General features: G+C 28.1%; 3 protein-coding genes across 4 annotated transcripts in view; 1 reads left to right on the top strand and 2 right to left on the bottom strand.

Moving 5' to 3' along the window:
• Window positions 1-14,871, bottom strand: part of LOC145947530 (UNC93-like protein) — a 66,513-nt gene extending 51,642 nt beyond the window's left edge. The window contains exons 1-3 of the mRNA XM_083057318.1: window positions 14,787-14,871; window positions 6,847-7,070; window positions 994-1,089 (exon numbers count right to left, since the gene is read on the bottom strand). The gene's annotated coding sequence lies outside the window, so the exon portion shown is untranslated. The remainder of the gene's footprint in view (window positions 1-993; window positions 1,090-6,846; window positions 7,071-14,786) is intronic.
• A 1,337-nt stretch (window positions 14,872-16,208) lies between these two features.
• LOC145933090 (protein stunted) lies at window positions 16,209-17,785 on the top strand. 2 transcript variants are annotated; one of them, XM_083032559.1, is made up of 4 exons: window positions 16,209-16,338; window positions 16,545-16,675; window positions 16,845-16,870; window positions 17,484-17,785. In XM_083032559.1, the coding sequence occupies exons 1-3, from the start codon at window positions 16,310-16,312 to the stop codon at window positions 16,856-16,858; spliced, it is 174 nt and encodes a 57-aa protein (XP_082888685.1). In that variant the 5' UTR covers window positions 16,209-16,309; the 3' UTR covers window positions 16,859-16,870; window positions 17,484-17,785. The 2 variants fall into 2 exon arrangements, with proteins under 2 accessions (XP_082888685.1, XP_082888686.1); XM_083032560.1 differs by lacking the exon at window positions 16,845-16,870.
• On the bottom strand, window positions 17,558-20,629 carry Th1 (negative elongation factor complex member TH1). Its single transcript, XM_083032558.1, has 8 exons — window positions 20,524-20,629; window positions 20,234-20,436; window positions 18,867-19,842; window positions 18,501-18,753; window positions 18,201-18,411; window positions 17,985-18,125; window positions 17,766-17,895; window positions 17,558-17,693 (listed from the first exon to the last, which is right to left on the bottom strand). The coding sequence occupies exons 3-8, from the start codon at window positions 19,840-19,842 to the stop codon at window positions 17,659-17,661; spliced, it is 1,746 nt and encodes a 581-aa protein (XP_082888684.1). The 5' UTR covers window positions 20,234-20,436; window positions 20,524-20,629; the 3' UTR covers window positions 17,558-17,658.
• Window positions 20,630-20,656: the final 27 nt, after the last annotated feature.

Genomic DNA, 20,656 nt, shown 5'->3' with positions numbered 1-20,656 from the left:
ATTTATTTAAAGTTAAGAGTCAGGTCAATATATAAGAAAATATCATATAAATATTGTTTGTTTATAATAATTCATTAGAAGCCATTGATTACTGAAGAAATAGCTGTACTGGACACTATACAAAGAATGTTTGAAGATTTATCTAGTTAATTAACCAACCTTTGACTGAAGAGAATCTGAGTAAAAGTTTCTCTGCTTAAGAGAGAATTTTAAGAATACTAACTGAGAGTACTTAAAGTAATATATAGTACAAGTATCTATGTCTAACGGCTCGTACTGACCTGAACATCCTGACTTAGTTAGATTTTTCTAAAAAAAATTTTTTTCTCTCTTTCAATATTTTTTCTTTTTTAAATTTTTATATTTGAAATTATTTAGAAATGTCTTTTTTTCTTAATACAAATATCCATACGAAATATTCAAATTAAATCTATCGTCAAATAAGTCAATTAATTTATGAGATTTTTTAAAATACATTTTTATATTCTTATTTTATGTTTGTGTGTCAAAAATGAAATGAAACATTCGTTAAAGTTGGGGAAAAAAATCAAGTAACAAGTTTTATCGACAAAGTGATATTAAATAAAAAGATTGGATATTATCCAAGTATCAATTGATTGAAATAAAATTGAAATACTTCTAAAAAGGTAGTACAAATATAAATACAAATGGTTTATGTCACAAAAATCGAAATGACAAAAATTGCTAAATTGGAGAATTATGAACTTATTGAATTGATTGTAAATCAAAATAATACGGAATAGTACGATATATTAATACTCGATACGGAAAAATACCAGTGTCTCGAAAACGGAACAACAAGTCACGAACTGCCCCTATAACTGGTCGTCTCGAGAGAACTAAAGTTCACCGATTCTTATTCACACATCTGCACTGTTAACTCGTTTCTTTAGTTAGTACATCGCTTGCGAAAAGAGCTTTCCCGTTATCAGCGATACTGGGACATAAGCGCGCTTCAAAAAGTGTACTCACCGTTTACACCGTATATTGTAGCCGCGCGAATACTCGGAGTGTCCTCTCATACACGATAGTACTTGAAGATTATTTCATGGCATCGCGCGAAGTGACCTACGACATAAAATAGTCTACTGGTAGAATGTTATCCTTCTACTTTCATATACGCGAGATAAAATTGTTAAAACAGGACAATATAACACATAGTATATATATTAAGCAATAAATAATTAAATATAATATGTAAAATATGATTTTTTCTCTGTAAAATATGAATCAAGAAAGGGATAAAAATCATTACAGTAAAAATGAAAAGATTATTGTTATTATTTAATCTATTGATTAAAATCTATCTTGATATTTTATTGTCAGCGAACAGGCGCATTTGCTCAAACCACATATGCATCCATACTCCGAACAAGATAATAACACATACACATACTCTCATTTGCAGTTCAATAAACTTTTTTAGATATAAATTCTCTCTAAGAGATACAAAATTTATTATTATTTATTTATAATTTATGACGCAATCTTTCAAATATGATGTTACTATGTATTTTATATTTAATAGTCACTCACTCGCATATTATTATTCATTATTTTCTAATAGTTTCGTAACTTCTTCCTAAACAGCGTGATCAATTGTTGTGATCATTATCTTTTACTATGTAGTTATTATTCAATTACGTGACTGTTACAAGTATCATACTTTCTCATTTCAGTCAGATAAGAATTGTATATAATGTATGTTGGAGAAAGAATATTGATACTTTACATTCTCTTTTATATACTTATGAAACTTATTGCTGATTTATATTAATGTCCACATACCAAAACGAAATTAGAAGAATATATTAGAAAGAACAAAAACCTGACTCTTCGCCAAATACGTGAATCAATCGAAATGCCATCGGTTTTTTTCCACGAGTATCGACAATAATCGATATTGGTGTACTGGTGTTTAAACACAAGGTGAAAGAGTCTTACTTATTTCAAATGCCGGCTACGTACGCATACATCACTTCTCCTTGATTGTCGTCTTTCTTTGTTCTTTTTTAATAGCTGTTACCGTGGCATCGTATCGCTACTATCACTAATACATCTTTAATTTTAATCGATTTAATGCAATCACGCACGCTGTTTGTTATTGTGAATTTATTTATTCCGCATTTTTAATGTTAAAATGCAATAAATGCAATAAAAGAAAAAATTAAAAAAAATAGAATATAAAATTATAATTACAATATATATGTATATGTATTATAATTTTATATAACTTTCATATATAATATATGTATAATTTTTACACACCGTTTTTATTTCCGTATTATAACATAATATATATAATTTTTAATTATATCAAATTGTTATTTTTTTTTATCAAAAAACAAATAAATTTGTAAGTTCGATAATTATGAAAGACATGATCGAATAGTTTTCAATCGATATTTTTTCACGGGTTATTGTAACTCGTATCAATTTTTCTCATAATTCAAAGGCAATTTATTCTAAAAACAATTCTTATACTGAAAATGTAACTGACGACTTTCACCGAGCGAAGCCGAAACAGAGTAAACTCTATTCTTTCGCGGCTCTAATTGCCGCGTGCGATCGAGCGAACAATACTTTCTCCACGACATTTTCCAGAACATCAAGAAAATACTCAAGATTTTCGAACTAATGTCTATCTACCTGCTTATTTATCGAGAGAGATTAATTTACTGTTATCGTCGTTAACATAATGACTAGAGAGTCGTCACGTCAACGTCACAGCGCAAACAAATCGTAAAAAGTATCATCATTTTCAACCGATTCGCTGCTTAAACAAACTGCCATCTGAGGAATTATCTCGAGTTTATCAGTAGTCAGTTGTAAGTCAGTCCGGGAAGGATAAGGGTTTAATGAGCAAATTGTATCCAAGAAATTTTGCATGAATAACAAACGTCATAACCACCTGTCGGCTGAATCATATTTCTCATTGTTAACCATGCAACCAAATATGTATCTATAGCTTAGTAATCGGCAGTCCTTGAAATGCAATTTTTAAAACAGATTCGATGGTCCCTACTGGAAATGGGATTGTAAAGGTTGATGCCTGATAAATATCTGAGTATTCTTGTGGTAAATTTTAAGCAGACAGAGATTCGTCACTTGCATATTATTATATGCGATATATTATCCGCGATTATTGATTGATTGATTTAGTTGGATTCAATTCGCTCATTTTATTTATTTTTATTTTATTTATATTTTTATTTAATTCATGATTGCCGTGATTATCGTAAATGAATTATAGTAAGAAAAAATGTAATGCATTCCTATTTGAATTATGTATATGTTGCAGTTTTTATATGTTTATAATTTTAGCGATTAATTTGAAATGTTGCACTCTATAAAAAAATCATGGTCAGAACTTTAATATTGTAGCGATAGAGTTTATTATAACATTTTCATATTTAAAAATGTATCACATTATATCTCAATCGTCTCTCGTTGCATGTTCGATTTTATCGTAATCTTTTTTACGACGGATTTACCATTCAACGAAGTAACAAGACACTTGACGAGTTATCAAACAATAGCTGCGTGCCAATAATGAGAGACAACGCGGGACTGTAGCCACGTGCAACAGCCGTGCAAAGCTAGTTACATTCGTCCGATTTGCGAATAAGCTTTATGAAAAAAGATGAAAATTATTTCAAGTAAAAAATTATTTGTAGTGCACTTCAAAGCATCTTAAAAACATCTCATTCACATGGCATCTCATTCACATGGCATATTAATTACAACTATTCGGTAAATGAGATCGCTATTTACTGATTTATCGATATCAGAATTAATTGTTTTATTATTTGAGATTGAAATGTTATTATTCTGAAATAATTTTTGTGCAAGTTAAAGAGATGTATAATAGTTTGATTAATTGACAAGACTTCAAGTATTAATTGACAAAAGATTTTAAATAGACCGATTAATCGAAATATACATTAATAACGGAAGAGTAATTATTTCCTTTTTTAATGTGCGCTCAAACTGAGAGATATAAGTGACAGGAGCATGTTTAAAGAACAAACATCTCACCTCATATGTGTTATTTAGACAAAATGTGATACAAATGGAAATGCATGTTAAATAAAAACACAATTGTAATTAAAATGCGGCGAAACGCACTGCACGATTGTAATTCAAATGTAACAAAACGAAGCGAATTTATTTTGTCGTCTCCATATTATCGTGTGCTAATTTTCTTCTCTAAAATATGAGATATTTGCATTTTTAAACATTGTCTCGAAAAGTAAATATAAAAAGTAAGAAATCTACAAACTTGGTTTCAGTGCAAAACTGCTTTTATCACGGTATCAGTGATAAGAAGACGTGATATATGTGAGCCAAGACAATAATAGTGATAAAGGTCAAGGATCTCCTTGATGAACCTGACGTAATGTACTTAAAGAGATTGTAAAAATTTAAATATACATATATATATGTATATATATTTAAATATATTTAAATAGTTAAAAGTATATTCCATTTTCATGTCACAGTTTTACATTTAAAAACGCTAGTAAATCATGTGCTACCACATACGGTTACTGATTTAATCCTCGACAAAATAAATAAACATTTCGATTCATATAAATAATAAATATGAAAGTGCGAATGGCCCTCAATTAACGATTATCTATAGTTAAAAGATATAGCGCGTGTCACACGTCAAAATTGTGTAAATAATACCTAATAATAATATCTAATTATTGCTGTTTCATGTATAGATATATTATCGGACTAAAAAGAAAATTATCTTCCTTAACTTCCTTATTATATGCTAATGCAAATAAAATTGGAGTTCTTGTCATGATAATCAGACAGTTAAGAATATAATCATCGATCATTAAATATATAAAATAAAAAATTTTCATTATTACATAAAAATATCATCATTACACGTATACATATACCTATACAAATTTATGATTTTTATTTCTGCTTATTATTAAGATTTAAAAAAACAATAGATATGTTCGTTTCAGTTGTTTAAGCTGTTAAATCCATTAATAGTTACGAAAATTCTGAAATCTTTTATACTTTCTGTACCGCGATCGTCACATGTCTCTTGTTCGATATGATTAATTCATTCGAATATAATCCAATTAAAAATTTTATTATAATTACCGATTGTATTCTGACCTCGCAAAATGTATGACACAAAATCAGTGACTGGCAGTAATCCCGTTATTTCAACTGATGTATAAACTTTCACGTTCTCTTGAACGCACACATTCCGTAAAAAAAAATTATATTCTATTAGTTCATCAAATGCATTTAAAATTGAAGGTAATAATACATTGTCATGCAAACGTCATAATAATTGATTGTAATAAATTTAATTAATACTAGAATAAGGAATTTTGTTTATAATGTTCTTCAAAAAAGATCATATGTGTGTTGTGCCAAAAAACTAAAATTAATTCGATATTGCATAATTACGTACAGTTGTATCTGAATAAAAATAATTTCCTTTATCTATTTACATAAATAGAATTATCAAAAAGGGATGATGAGTTGATAGTAAAAGTAAGTTAATCAAAACTTCATCATATTAATGCAGAGACTAATTATAATATATTATATGATATTTATCAATGATACGAAAATTTAGTCGTAAGTTTGGAAAGTCATAAGTTTAACATTCAATAAAGATATTTTCATAATAAAACGTCAATTGCTTCAACGTCACAGCATGTCAAGTATTATTCCGACAACATGTGCGGGCCAGACTATTACGTGGTATATGATAACATTAATCAGGTGCGTTAAAAGCAGACATTGAAAAAATGCGATTATAATATTTGAACAGACGCGATCAGAGAATGAATTGTGTAATACCTAAAAATATCGCAATTCAAATAGAACATAATAGATACTATTCATAATACGATGACTTTTCCTAAATCATACTTTCGAAAACGAAACTGGTTGAAACGAATGTATTGAGGTATAAAATCAAATACGCGTTACTCTCCATTTCGCGTTTTAGTTCAAAAAGTATATGACAGAAATAATAAAATCGAGTCGTATATCTGGTGTTTGTCGAGCAATAAGAAACGAACAAAATAACTCACATTTAAAATTTTCTGCAAACGGTATACAATCCTTTTCTAAAAAAGATATGTAAAGTCGATGTACTTGCATATATCGAAATTTATTGTTGTCGCTTTTCCGCGATGCTCATTGACTGTCAAGATTCGCGTTGTGCGTTATATTCGTAGCATCAAGAGACTGTCATCGCGAGGATTAGCAGTTTAACAGTTTGTTCAAAATAAAATTAAATAAAATAATAATATTAGTTTTAAATAATGTTATAATATACCTTATCCGCGATTAATATTTTTTGACAGAAATCAGCTGATAACTATCAAAAATATTAATCAAGTTTAAAGTATTACAACATATTATTTAAAACATATTATTTTATTTTATTTTATTTTGAACAAATTGTTAAACTACTAACCCTCGCGATGACAGCCTCTCGATGCTACAAATATAACGCACAATGCAAATCGAAACAGTCAATCAGCATCGCAGAAAAGATGCAACAATACTTGCGAGAATCGACTTACAATTAACATGCCTTTTTAGAAATGGATGTTATAATATTTAAATTCGATTAATATTTTTGACAATTGTCAGCTGATTTTTGTCAAAAAATATTAATCGCAGATAAGATATTATAATATATTATTTAAAATATATTACTATTTTAATATTTTCATTATATACATCCTCATTATCGCTATAGAAATGTACATTAAACAATTTCTCACTCAAAACAATACAGTTAAAAAAAAATGTTTTTATTTTGCATACCTTTTGCCTCCGCTGTTGCCCGATGCCTCCCCGGGCCTCCTCCTCCTCCTCTCTTGGTCCTTCGTAGCACTCACGACATTTGCGAAAACATAAATAATTACGATTGTTCGACACTTTACGCGGCACTCCCGACACGCGAAACTTCACACGGCACTCCCGACACGCGAAACTTAACACGGCACTACCGACACGACGCGTGAATCGCACTATGTATTGCATGCTACCTGTAACAAATAAAATACATACACATATTAGAATAATCTTATTATTTTACATTATAACATACACATACACAATATAAATATAAATATGTAAGCTAGAATATTTAATTAGCAAATTTTCGCTTTATTAATATTCTTTGACAGAAATCAGCTGATTAAAGCATTAATTTGCTAATTAATTTTTAAAATAATATATTATAAAAATTAAAATAATAATATGTTTTAAATAATATGTTATAATACTTTAAATTTGATTAATATTTTTGATAGTTATCAGCTGATTTCTGTCAAAAAATATTAATCGAGAATAAGATAATATAATATATTATTTACAACATATTACTATTTTAATTTTTTAACATATTATTATTTTAAAATTTAATTATCAAATTAACGGTTTAATCAGCTAATTTCTGTAAAAAAATATTAATTGAGTTTAAACAAACTTTATATTATTTTTGAAAAAATATCATTTTTTTAACATAAAATCAAAGAATGGCGCGGGCGTAGCGCGCGCTTGTGTTGTTCTAGTAATAATAAAATTGCGTGCAGTTTATAATATTTTTAAAAAAGAAGAAAGCGAGAGAGAGAGAGAGAGAATAATTCATTTAAAATATATAATTAAGCAACAAAAAAAGCCTTCTTAAGCAATTGTCAATCCTTATATATGTATATATATATAAATATATAAGGATTGACAATTGCTTAAGAAGGCTTTTTTTGTTGCTTAATTATATAATATATATAAAAATAGGTAATAAAAACCATTAAAATGTAAATATAAAATAGTTTTTAGAAAGCATGAATTTTAAATGCAAAATACAAAATAGGCGCATTTTACATTTTACATTTCCATTTTAAATGCATCTATTTAAAATAATGCACATCCCTGGATGTAACATATTCCTGGTAGTAAAACATATATTAACATGTTGCATGCGTCATATTCTCGAATGATAATTTCTCACGTTTCTGTATTCTGTATTCTCACGTTTCTGTATTGTTGTTTTCTATACTGCTTTCTAAAGAAGAAAAATTTATCACTTCTCAAAAACTACGTTTTTCTACGTTTCATTAGAAAGAAAGATTAAAGGACAAATGTACAAATTTGTTACAATAATGTTTAGAATTTGTTAGAATATTTCATTTTGTTGTTAGAAACATAATAACTATTGTATATAGATATAATTGTTACACAGAATGTGTGTGTTTCACACTATCTTTCATTATATATCATAATTTTCTAGTTATTCTTCGGTCAATTGTAGTTGAGATATTCTCAGACAAAATATCTTGGAATCTCTCAAATAATTAGCAAATAAAAAATTTTTCTAGAAAACTAAGGATAATAAGAATATAGAATCTCATATATCGACTATATATTAATCAAAAATCTATTATTATAAAATAATGTAAAATTTATATATATGTATATATATATATATACATATATAAAAGAGAAAAGTACATTGTATATATAAATTCTGGTTTAATTCCGAATAATGAATTTAAAAAGATTTACTCGGAAGGTGTATACTCTTTGCGTGCGATAACATTTATATTGACAATGTTATTAAAATATTTTATCAAAGACAAATTACGAGAATTTTAATTTGACGTTGCGTGATATTTATTCCTGTCTGACATATATATTTTTATTTTTGTGCGGGCAAAGAAAGATTAAATTTGTTCCATAAATATAAAGTTTTATATCAATATATATCTTGAAAATGTAAACTGTTAATTAAAAAATTAGAGTTTTATGTATAATTCCGACGTAACTTGCTTATTTAATACTTATACAAGAATAGCAATTAGCAATAATGATGTATTCATACTTCATTAATTTATTGTACCGGCCATAACGAAGTTATTCGATTTACTAGTGATAGCTCAGGCGAATCTATTATACAATGTAATAACAAATGTTCGTAATGCGCCAATTATTTCCCGAGTTTCTAAAAAAATTTACGGCGCATTTCCGGTCGCGCAAATCGGGCGGAAGGATCTCTCGTGATCGCTACCGAGGATCGAAGTACTCTAACCACGACTTCCGATATGTTGTGTAATCCCGATTTATATGTATATGCTTTGACATCACGTGGACGAGGAAAATCTATGCAAAATGTATGTGATCGGCCAATCGGCGGAACTTGTCACTTTTACTGTTCGTGATGCAATACGTTTCGTGTTATCACTTGTTGTTTGACAGGAAGTATTATATAGTTTATACCGGAAATGCATAAATTTTCCTGATATATTTATGCTATTACTATTGTAAACATAAAGTTACTGTCGTAAATATATAGCGAATATAGCGACAAATACGCGAGATTATAATGGATATTCTGATAATATTACAGTTTAATATTTATAATTATATTATGTAGTAAATTAATATATTTGTAGTAAGCTTATTATAATGTAGTAAGTAAGCTTATAATTAACATACATGCATAAAAGACGTGCGAATAGAAATTTGCATCCGTCGTATCTTCGTACATATATTGTCATGAATCTGTATGCATTGTATGTATATATCTCGGTGTGTTAAGAAAACTGTCAGATCGTTATGAATAGGCGACAATGACTCACGCAAGCATCAATGAACATCACAAACAGTGAGGCAACAAATGTAATTTTCCTCTCTACAGAAAAAGCGCCTATTTGATCTATTCCTTAAGCAATATTATATATATCAAATGATATTTATATAGTAATTTTCCGACAGATTTATCAAAATTCCTAGTTTTGTCAATACATTAAATCGTGTTTACTTAATGTGTAATAATTTTTATGTATAGAAAATGTCGCAAGAACAGCACCGGGATTTATCAATGGAAAAATTAGTAGAATAATTCTCGCGTTGCGTGAATACTGAGAAACACAATATATTCCGATAATTCTCTTGCTAAATTTTTCTTTGTGGTTTATACTAGTTAAAAGTGGATTTTTATGACTCGTTCAATTTGGTATCTAACAATTTCGAAATCGCCAAACAAATAAAATAAAATCATATCGTCATAATCTAATTATTTTGTTTTCTTACGCTGAAGATCTATCTTTCGGATTCTAATAATTCAATGAAATAATGACATAATTATATAAGAAATGTAACCGTAAACACATATATATTAATATGTTCAGATATTAAAATAATAAATAATTTTGACAATATATGTAGTGAGTTTTTATACACAATAAAAATACGAATTAATAATATACACTATACGATACGTTTATTGACCGTAATTAGATTTTCACTTTAAGATTGCAAAAAGTATCGGCGCTTCTATATAATTTAATTATATTCACATACACACGTTCACCTGTAAGAATAATAAGGAACTATTCGGTATGTTTTTTGTTCAAGACATAATGTAACGATTTCTTGGAGAATACCTCAACCTTATTGACAGATATAATAATTATTGTGTAATTTCGGCGAGCCACAATTCTACTAAGTAATTTATTTTAAAATTTATTTATTTTAAAACTCTTGATTTAGTTTAAAGCTGTTGATTATTTTAGATTATAAAAGTATTAATCTATAAATCTATTTACACATATTTATATTTACCAATCTCTAACGCAGATTTATAAATACATATTATAAATATACGAGTATACTTCTATTGAAATCAGCTCTTTTCATGTAAACATATTTTCAGGCAGGTAAATTCTCAAATTGATATGAATTAAAATAAAATTGAATATAAAGCACAATTGTATTTCTTTTTAATATTAAAATTATCTGAATGTTTTCAACTGCATATCTTTGCTCTGTGCAATGTTCATCATATATCATTAGCGGCATATCAACGTTTCCATAATGCATATAATTATATCCTCGATAAATACAATCTCATACAAAAATAAACATACTTGCAGACGGATTAAGGTCTTTTCGGATAGCCATAAACCCTCATGTACTTGACCGACTACTCTAATTATGTCTTTTCCTTTGCGTGTCTGATGATACGCGACGTGATTGTTTTATATACTTTTCTGTTCATGACAAGCGACGCGGAGATAAACAAGATTATAAATTACTACCAACTAGAATTTTTATGATTTTTATCTGCATTCGCAAATATAACATACTACAGTGTCACAAATTGCAAAAAGAAAAATTTATCACCGATAATATTATCAAATAATATTATCAAAAACATTCTAAAGTATCATTTTAAATCATTTTAAATCCCAAACATAAAAACTTTGTCAACTAAAGGTATACCATAATACATTTATTAAAACTTAAAAAAAAGCAAAAGAAAACCTATTTTCACGAAAGCTCAATTTTTTGAATTTGCGAATCTACCAACATTAGATTTTACGATTGCATATAATAATTTTTATGCAAAATTTCTAATGCAAAATTAGCAAAGTTTGATTGAATTTGATTTATTAAATTTGACGTTAATAAACAACTATATTTTTCAAATTTAGAAGACGAAAGTATTAACGAAAGATATTACTTTCGTCTGTATATTATATACAACTACTATTGATCATTATTATCAAGCATTTTAAATTTAGACATAAAACATCAAGAATTTATTAATTAATTAATATTACTCTATCATATTTTCCATGATTATAAATATGCGTACAAACACAAGCAGATTATTTTAAAAGCTGGATTTTAAATCAACCTAACATAACGAAGAAAATATTATAAATATTTAAAAAATATACGACAATCTTGTGTAATGTTTCTAATAAAATGCTGCTAATTACGTATATTTATTTTTGAATTTGAACATTTACACTTTTTTAAGACTCTGATAATAAATTTTTGCAATTCTCATTTCTTTACGAAAATTAATTCATCTTGCATTGCATAAAATTGTTATAGAATAAAATTGTTGTCAGATAAACAAATTTTCGAGATTATTTTTTTTTCATTATCTTCATAATGAAGATATTAGAAAATAATTCAATTTAGCTAAATTGTTATTTTTTTTTCGATTAGTGTCATCGTCACTTTTACGCGTACAAAAATTACGAGCCTACCTAGCGTTGTTAACTTAGCGTTAATGCAATCAGCGGACAGCTTAATATCTATACTGACAGTATGACGTCATCTCTAATATACTTGACAAATGCAATTTGCGACATTGACTAATCAGGCACTATGACAACTTAATATTGCTCTTCTCTCAATTATTATTGTCATACATAATGCACAAGATGTCATATAACTTATATGTTACAGAAATGTATATAATAGTAATGGAAATTTTTCTATATTACAAGTAGACGTAAATTAAATACATACACGTTATGTATGTGTGTGTGTGTGTGTGTGTGTGTGTGTGTGTGTGTGTGTGTGTGTGTGTGTGTGTGTGTGTGTGTGTGTGTGTGTGTGTGTGTGTGTGTGTGTGTGTGTGTGTGTGTAAAGTATATGATAATAATTTTTTCATCATTTTAACCATCTTAATTTTTAAAAAATATTTGAGATATATAATACACATATCTCGTGTGCCATAAAAGCTTCGCGTTAGCAATGTTGATCTAAAATTGCTTTAAAGTTTAAAGGATGAGAAAGGATATAGTTGTATAAATATCGAATAATTTCACAATTTTATATATACCATCATTACACGTATTAATTTATAGAATACGTAATTTTTATATAAAAAGGAAAAAAAAGATATGAAATATTCTATTATATAAACACAAATATGATTTGTATGTATTTAAATTTATATTTGCCATGTAATTAGCAGCATTTCATTAGAAGCATTACACAGGCTGTCGTATATTTTTTAAATATTTATAATATGTATTTTCTTCGTTATGTTAGGTTGATTTAAAATCCAACTTTTAAAATAATCTGCTTGTGTTTGTACGCATATTTATAATCACGGAAAATATGATAGAGATTATTAATTAATTAATAAATTCTTGATGTTTTATGTCTAATAAATCTAAAATGCTTGATAATAATGATCGATAGTAGTTGTATATAATATACAGACGAAAGTAATATCTTTCGTTAATACTTTCGTCTTCTAAATTTGAAAAATATAGTTGTTTATTAAATATTTATGTTTATACATTATCATGTTCAGAAATCAAGCTTCATTGATATAATCTAATAAACTGTATTCGTGATAAATGCAATAACATGTATCGGCGATTTTATCGCGACCAGCACGTTTTTTTTCACGTTCCCTGAGGTTATTGTCCTCATCCACGAAATGTGGTATTACTATCCGAAGAAAGAAGATGGACTATGATTACATAACACGGTCATACGTCGTATTTATGGGCGAAGGTGCGCGAACGCCACGAGCATTGGCAAAATGATATATTGTTTCGTAAAAACAAGCCAAGCAAAAGTGTAATACGCTTTTGAACATCAATCGAGTATGCTTCGACAAGCTGTTCTTTTGATAAATTCTTTTCACTTAACTTTTTAAATAAAATGTAAAATGTTAATCATAAAAAAATTTTAGATATAACAATTAATGCTCGGTGTGAATTTCACACACACATCACCATTTGCAAATATAAATAAAAAAACCAAATAATTTAAAAAAATAATTTGTCATTAAACAAAAAGTCAGAGAAAATATGGAAAAAATTGTATTTAAAAAAAAATAATTTTTAAAATATCTTTTGCTACGTTAAAATCTAACAACACAGCGGTCATTATTTCTGAATTATAAACAATAATCAGAAAAGATAATAACTATCGACGTCAAAGTTTTCTCAATTATCGGATAATTATTAAGAGAGACATCAATATTGCAATTCTTGACAAAATAAATCTGTAATCTATCTTAAAAACAAGTGTCAAATCAAATGCATCATCAAGATTGTAAAATAAATATTAAATCGTCGACTATAAATTGTCGAAAAAATCGCAATGCTTAAATACCATCTTAAAAATTATGAATCGTGACGTTATTGCAACGTTACGAAGTAATTTACGAAAGGAATGAGAACATGCACAATGCAAAACTGATAAAATGGCATTCATTGAAAATTATAGAAAACTTACTAACTGATAATATAAACAAATAAAATATAGATAAGTAAGTAAAAAATACATCGAATCTAAATAATGCAAGAATGCACATTTAAGCGGGTGTATAATATTATGCATGTTTAATATCCTGTTTAATATTTTTACTTGACAACAAGAAATAGCATATCATTAAAAAGTAAGTTAAACACTAATTGTAAGTTAAAATATTATAGTTTTAAAGTTTCATACTAGGTGCAAAACAATCTTAAATTATGATATCTTAATCTTCATTTTAAATTTGCATTATTATTTTACATTTTGCGAATTTAATACAATATTAAATTCATCGTATTCCAAATCATGTTATTGAATTAAAAATATTATTATATTTATATCTCTTTATATATATTTATATATATATCTCTGTAAAAAATGTATTTGCTTTATGATTTTATTTTGTTTCTTGAAAAAATAATATCATCATATTGAGAACTTTACCTTTTTCTTATTGTAATTTATGCAATTTTTCTAAATGTTTGAAGAGAATACGAAATATATCGACACAATTCAACATTTTGAATTAATTAAATTTTTTTACTGTTCTAATTATATTTAAATACTAATTGGTCTATTTTTTTATAGTAGTTTTTATTTTTTAATCTTCCTCTCTCTTTTCAACTTGCTTTTCAACTTTTTAAAAAATATTTTTGATATATAAATGTGACAAAAAAACTCACCCACACACGGTGTATATTGTTTATTTATTTCTGATTGTCTCTGAGACACTGCTATGCGCACATGCTTCATTATCCAAATTTTATTGAGGATCCACCTGCATAAAACATCAAATACATTAATAATTTTGCGTATACATTGCATTTCGTCGTTTTTAAATAAAAGCGAACAATTTTAAGTAGCTATCGAGAAGAAAAGAAAAACTTAGTTATTTTCTAAACATATCGTGTCTTTTTTATTGTTAATAGTTTTTATCAATGATTGGCTATAATAAGATTTTTCTATAGATCTCTTACTGATCATACATCTATGCCGATGATTATAAATAGTTCGTGATATATTTGTTTAATTCAAATAATTCATACGAAGTTATTTATACATTATTTTAATGACTTTCGCACAGTGGATTTACTCATCGCGTTACATTATTCGAATTTTAGATTAAATTTATTCTTCGTCTCTCAACAATGCGATTATAATGTATGCAGAATTGTTTATTATATAATTTTTTTTTATTATATAAACAAAATTCTGCATACATTATAATTGCATTGTATATAAAGTTTTTTTAGCTTTCATATTATATGACATACCTTAATTGATTCACTGACAAGATATTAAAAATCGATGGTCTTATAAAAATTAACAAATTAAAATATATACACACACACACACACACCGATCAGATATTGTTAAAGACTTAAAAAAGATAAGTATTTTTCATAATTTTATTATGTTTTTTCATTTTTAAAAGAGTTTTAATTAGCAAAATGTTAATTAACTTATTTAATAATTTTATGGTCCTATCCGATTGAAGATATATATAATGTTAGATTTTTTACATATTTTTTCGAGACACTCGATTTTTGAAACGGAGATCTATTTAATTATTCTATAATTTTCTTCCTGTAGTTCAACTCATATTTTTTCATTTTTTTAAAGAGTTCTAATCGCATTGATTATATATATAATTAACGCTGCTAATAATTAGAACTCTTTAAAAAGTGAAAAAATATGGTTTGAACTGTGTGTGTGTCGGAAAATTTTAATAAAATATAGACCTCCATTTGAAAAATCGAGCATCTCGAAAAGATAGGTAAAAAATCTAGCGTTATATATCTTCAATCAGAGAACTGTAAAGTTAATTAATGCTGCTGATTGAAACTCTTTAGATAATGAAATAATGTTAATGAAATTATGAAAAATACCTATTCTCTTTAGATTTTTAACAACGTCCGTTGCGCCGTTGCGCGGTACATTTAGATCGATGTGCGATACATATAGAGATGTGCACATGCGTCAACTCGAGTGTCCTTTATGCCGCATTTTCAATGCAATGCGTGCTATTGGTGCTACCATTTTGGACAAATCTTCGAAAGCCAATGAGAAGACAGAATCAAAGTGAACAGTTTTCTCGAGTTTAATACGTTTTTCTGCTACAAGTAGCGCTCTGTTATCTATATTTCTCTTGTCCTTCAGTACCGGAGATTCTTTTGTGATTTTCTAATATAAATTATTAGCAAAAATGTCAGTGTGGAGGCAAGCAGGATTAAAGTAAGAAAATCAATTCTCGTCCTCAGGATTCGTATTTTAGATTGTTTTCTTTACGCGTATATCAAGTATATGAAAATTTTTCATCAAGAATTATGTAACCAAATTCTCATCTGCTTATGAATAATCATAGAATTTTACTTTGTGGAATGTTATTTTAATAAAAATTGAAGATATATATGTATATAAAATCTTTTTTCCTGTTACAGTTATATTAACTACTCTCAGATCGCAGCAAGATTAGTTAGACAAGCTTTGAAAGCTGACTTGAGAGCAGAGGCTGCCAAACGTGACGAAGTCAATGTAAAGTTTACTCAATGGAAAGATGGGAAACCTATCAGTATGTACACTTATTGATTGTTACAATTCTGTTCTACTGTCCTGTTCAATTCTGTCTTTATCACTCATTTCATATTTGTCATTCTCTGTTTCTTTCTTTCTTTTTTTCTTTTAGAATTGATTTTTCTATTATACTTTTGTTATACGTTACGATATATATTTTGTTACAGCTGAAAAGATATAATCATAATGATCAGTAAGTCTGTGATTTTGTGTTACAACCATGTCTAGAAATTTTGTTATTTTAATAGAACACCTTAAAGGCCAATGTCCACGATGCTAGAACTCGGTCCAAGAAGTTTGTAGCCAATAAAATTGCCGCTTTTCCGTAAAAGCTGCAAACTAATTGGCTACAAACTTCTCGGTCCAAGAACTCGGATCGACTTCTAGCATCGTGGACATTGGCCTTAATACACTATCCTGTAACACAAGTGTGGCATTTCTCATCTCAAAAAAAATAATCCTTTAATCATTATGTATAATATGGTTGGCAGTTGTTTTTGCATTTTCTTTTTATAATGTAAAAATCTAATAATTTTTTACTATTCTTATTCTTTTTAATATTATTCTGCATCTGTATTTTGTAAATCCAAGCAATATATTTTGGCAATGAAATAATATATACCTAAATATATATTATTTATATCTCTATAAGCTACAAAATAATATTGCTTGAAATTTAAGATATAATTAAAATAACTTTTTTGTCTGTTGTGTTTCATTAATAAGCATCTTTCTTTATGATTTATATAATATTTATAGTATACTATGTATATGTTAAAATAACATATATAATTTTTTTTTTCCAGAAAATGCCTAGATGACAATGTTATAGATGGATGTAGAGAATTCATCCCGTACATATTTATAGCTTTTAGCAAATTATATATAACAATCTCTGTTTTCATATAAAATAAAATCACTCTTTGTGCTGTCAATTTACTTACTTTTGATTTCATCTACTTGTAATTAATTTTTATAGCGTCATCTCAAAACCGAACAATGTGTTTTGCAGTGTACTGAAAAAAATTATTTTTTTTTAAGGTAAAAATATTTTCATCATTATTTGCTGTTATGAATGTTATATTTACCAATAAATTCTGAAACTAGATCGTTCTCATTTTCTCCACGCATAGTTCCTGTAATTTCTTCATCTTCTACCATTGGCAAAAATAATTGTACAAATTCTGCAGTGTATGGAGGAGCTATTGCTTCTAAAACCTAACAAATTAAAACTCGTATTACAATAAAATATTAATATATTATAATAAATTATATATATTAAAAAAGAAAATAATATTATAATTCACCTCTGTGACAAAATATCTAATTAGAGATACATCTGTATCTCCACGCTGCCAACATTGCTTAATATAGCACACAACAGGTACTACGCAGCCTCTACTCAGTAAATTCACCATTCTATCAATTAACATCTTTTTCATTTCCAGCTGTATAAGAAAATTGTTTGTTTAAAATGTTGATAATTTTTCTTTTTTAATTCTATTTGAAGATTTTGTACTTACTTGTACAAGTATCTCTAATTCATCTTGTTTGCTTTCAAATAAATGCACAAGTAAGTTCAATATTTTTGTATGCAATAGAGGATGACAGGCTACAACTTCATCCAGTAAAGCGAGGTGCACAGGACAATGCTCTGTACATAATTTGAAGTATGATGGTTCTGTTACAGTGCATTCTACCCATCGAATTACACCTACACTTACAACAGAAAACCTGCAATACAAAAGATATTAGTTAAAAAATAATTAAAAATATTTTCTTTTCCATGATATAGAGAGGAAAGATGTTAAAAATCAAATTACCGTATGCATTGATATAGAGTTTGCAACTCTGCTATTAGCTCAGTTGATCCTTTGTTTATATTACATATATTGTGTACTTTCTCAATTGCTTGAATAGTTGTTTTTAATTCGTCTTTATTAATTTTACGTGTATTGCCCTTTTTAGGAGCTGTTTCGCATACACTTGCTGCATAAGCTAATAGATATATATATTTTGATTTATGTTCAGGATTTATCTTAACTCCAGGTTTAAAAAGTGCATCAACCAGTAATTCTGTAATGTACAAAGTTTTAACATAGAGAGAGCTTTTTAAATTTATTACTATACAATTACTACTAATAAATAATCTTTTTTTTTGTCATTATATTATTACTATAAATCTTTACCTAAAAATTGTGGATTACGCAACAGCTCGATAGGAGGTGGCTCTGATGTTGAATAATTTCTAAATAATACACTGATATCAGCTGGATTTAAAGTATTTCTTGATAACATAGATGCTAATGCTTGACACGCTCCAGGACTACTAGCAGCACCATTTAGAGCCATTGTTATTGGAGTAACGTCGTGTCGATTCTGCTGAGCACATTTAGTAATTTCTTGAGAGAGTCTTTTCATCATAAAACCACCGCGAGATTCCTGTGCAAGAATTTGCAGCAAGACTTGACTATATACATAAGTGTGTTGACCGTGACAGACCATTTTTGCGCACTCTTGTATACTGGATTGCCAATTTTCTGTATTTTCAAGAAATCCAGCAATCGCGGTCTTTAATACACGCGAGAAGACTTCAATTTGTTGAGCTGCAGTTGAAATACTTGTAATTTCACCTTGGAATCCAGCATCGGATATAAGTTTGATGGTAAAATTTAACATTAAACAATCTGGATATTCTTCCGCAAGCCTATAAATTAGGGATCTCCAAGTGGGATGCTGTATCATTTCGGTCAACCAAGCAGGAGTTTCACCTTCTTCCGTAAAGATTTTGTCTGCTTTCTTGGGATCAAAAGTTTTAAGGATCATATCTTTCAAATTGTTTTCTACCATTGCTTGTACATCTGTAACTTTTACTCCAGCAAGAATCAACCATTCTGCAAGAAGGTTTGCCATTTGTGCGCAAGCTGTATAATTCTTAGATAATAATTCGATAACTTGTTCAGGATTTCCTCCAGCTTGAAAGTATCTTTTAAGTTGGGCAAAAATGCCAGGCTCCATTATGTAATCTGGTGTTTTGAATTTATCCAAACATTCATTCAGTACTTCTTGCGGATTATCGAATGTGTCTTCTCCACTGCAATCATCGGTACTTCGACCCATTTCATCTCCCCAACCACTGCGATCTTCATCGTAATCAGACTCCATCTAGATAATAATTAAATAGGTAATATTAATTTTCCATTAATATTATTGCATACAAATGTGTATATTTTTTTTTAATTTCAAGATTTGAAAATGCAACATATTCAAGAATATTTTGTTATTATTCCATCAAATAATAAGTCAATAAAAATATGTACAATTATAATTATACACATATGAGAATATTTAAATTCTGTTTTTATAAAGAATAAATAATCTGTAATCTTCAATATAATATATATAATATGATATTAAACATTTTCAATAGGTTAAAGAAGATAGTAGAGCGAACACTTTCGTACAAATTGTTTTTTTTGTTTTTTTCTCAAATAAAAAAATACACAAAATATTATCATCCTGATTATTGAATCAACGAATATTTCTACTTGCATACCTTGCACAAGCACCACGTAAATAAAACCGTTGATCGCTGCCGATGCAAACATCAAACGTACATTAAGGTTGCTGCACATGAGACACGATCAATCCGCCATTCTTCCGGAAATAATGCGTAACGTCACATCCTTAGTTATGATTGGTTGCTTCCGGCGCGCGCCAATGTTACGTTATTGTCCAGTTCTTTTTTTTTACCTCCCTCTACAGATATTCGATTACAATTATACATATATATATTTAATCGTTTTCGTTCTTCGATATACTTGAATAATGTTGACAGTTCCGTACCGCTGACAGGGAGTGCTGGGCAGAAAAAAAGAGCGGATGTCGCGTGTCACGTGGCCAGGCGCACCGAGCACGATATTCGAAGGAAGCCCCGTAGCGCCGTAGTGGCGGTTTCGGGGCCGAGCTCGGCCATATT

Source organism: Prenolepis imparis, unplaced genomic scaffold (assembly GCF_030444845.1).
Source record: "Prenolepis imparis isolate NDT839.2.m4 unplaced genomic scaffold, iyPreImpa1.0 SCAF_2, whole genome shotgun sequence".
NCBI lineage: Eukaryota > Metazoa > Arthropoda > Insecta > Hymenoptera > Formicidae > Prenolepis > Prenolepis imparis.
The sequence above is the reverse complement of the archived record's forward strand: the minus strand, read 5'-3'. Positions and strand labels throughout refer to the sequence as shown.

What these genes read in the sequence shown, in the direction of transcription:
- Th1 (XM_083032558.1), bottom strand. Translation starts at nt 19,842, where the DNA reads ATGGAGTCTGATTACGATGAAGATCGCAGTGGTTGGGGAGATGAAATG. An exon ending in ACTCTATATCAATGCATACG is followed by an intron (nt 18,412 to 18,500) that starts GTAATTTGATTT and finishes TTTGTATTGCAG; the next exon opens with GTTTTCTGTTGTAAGTGTAG. An exon ending in AATTAGAGATACTTGTACAA is followed by an intron (nt 18,126 to 18,200) that starts GTAAGTACAAAA and finishes TTTCTTATACAG; the next exon opens with CTGGAAATGAAAAAGATGTT.
- LOC145933090 (XM_083032559.1), top strand. Translation starts at nt 16,310, where the DNA reads ATGTCAGTGTGGAGGCAAGCAGGATTAAA. An exon ending in TGGAGGCAAGCAGGATTAAA is followed by an intron (nt 16,339 to 16,544) that starts GTAAGAAAATCA and finishes TTCCTGTTACAG; the next exon opens with TTATATTAACTACTCTCAGA.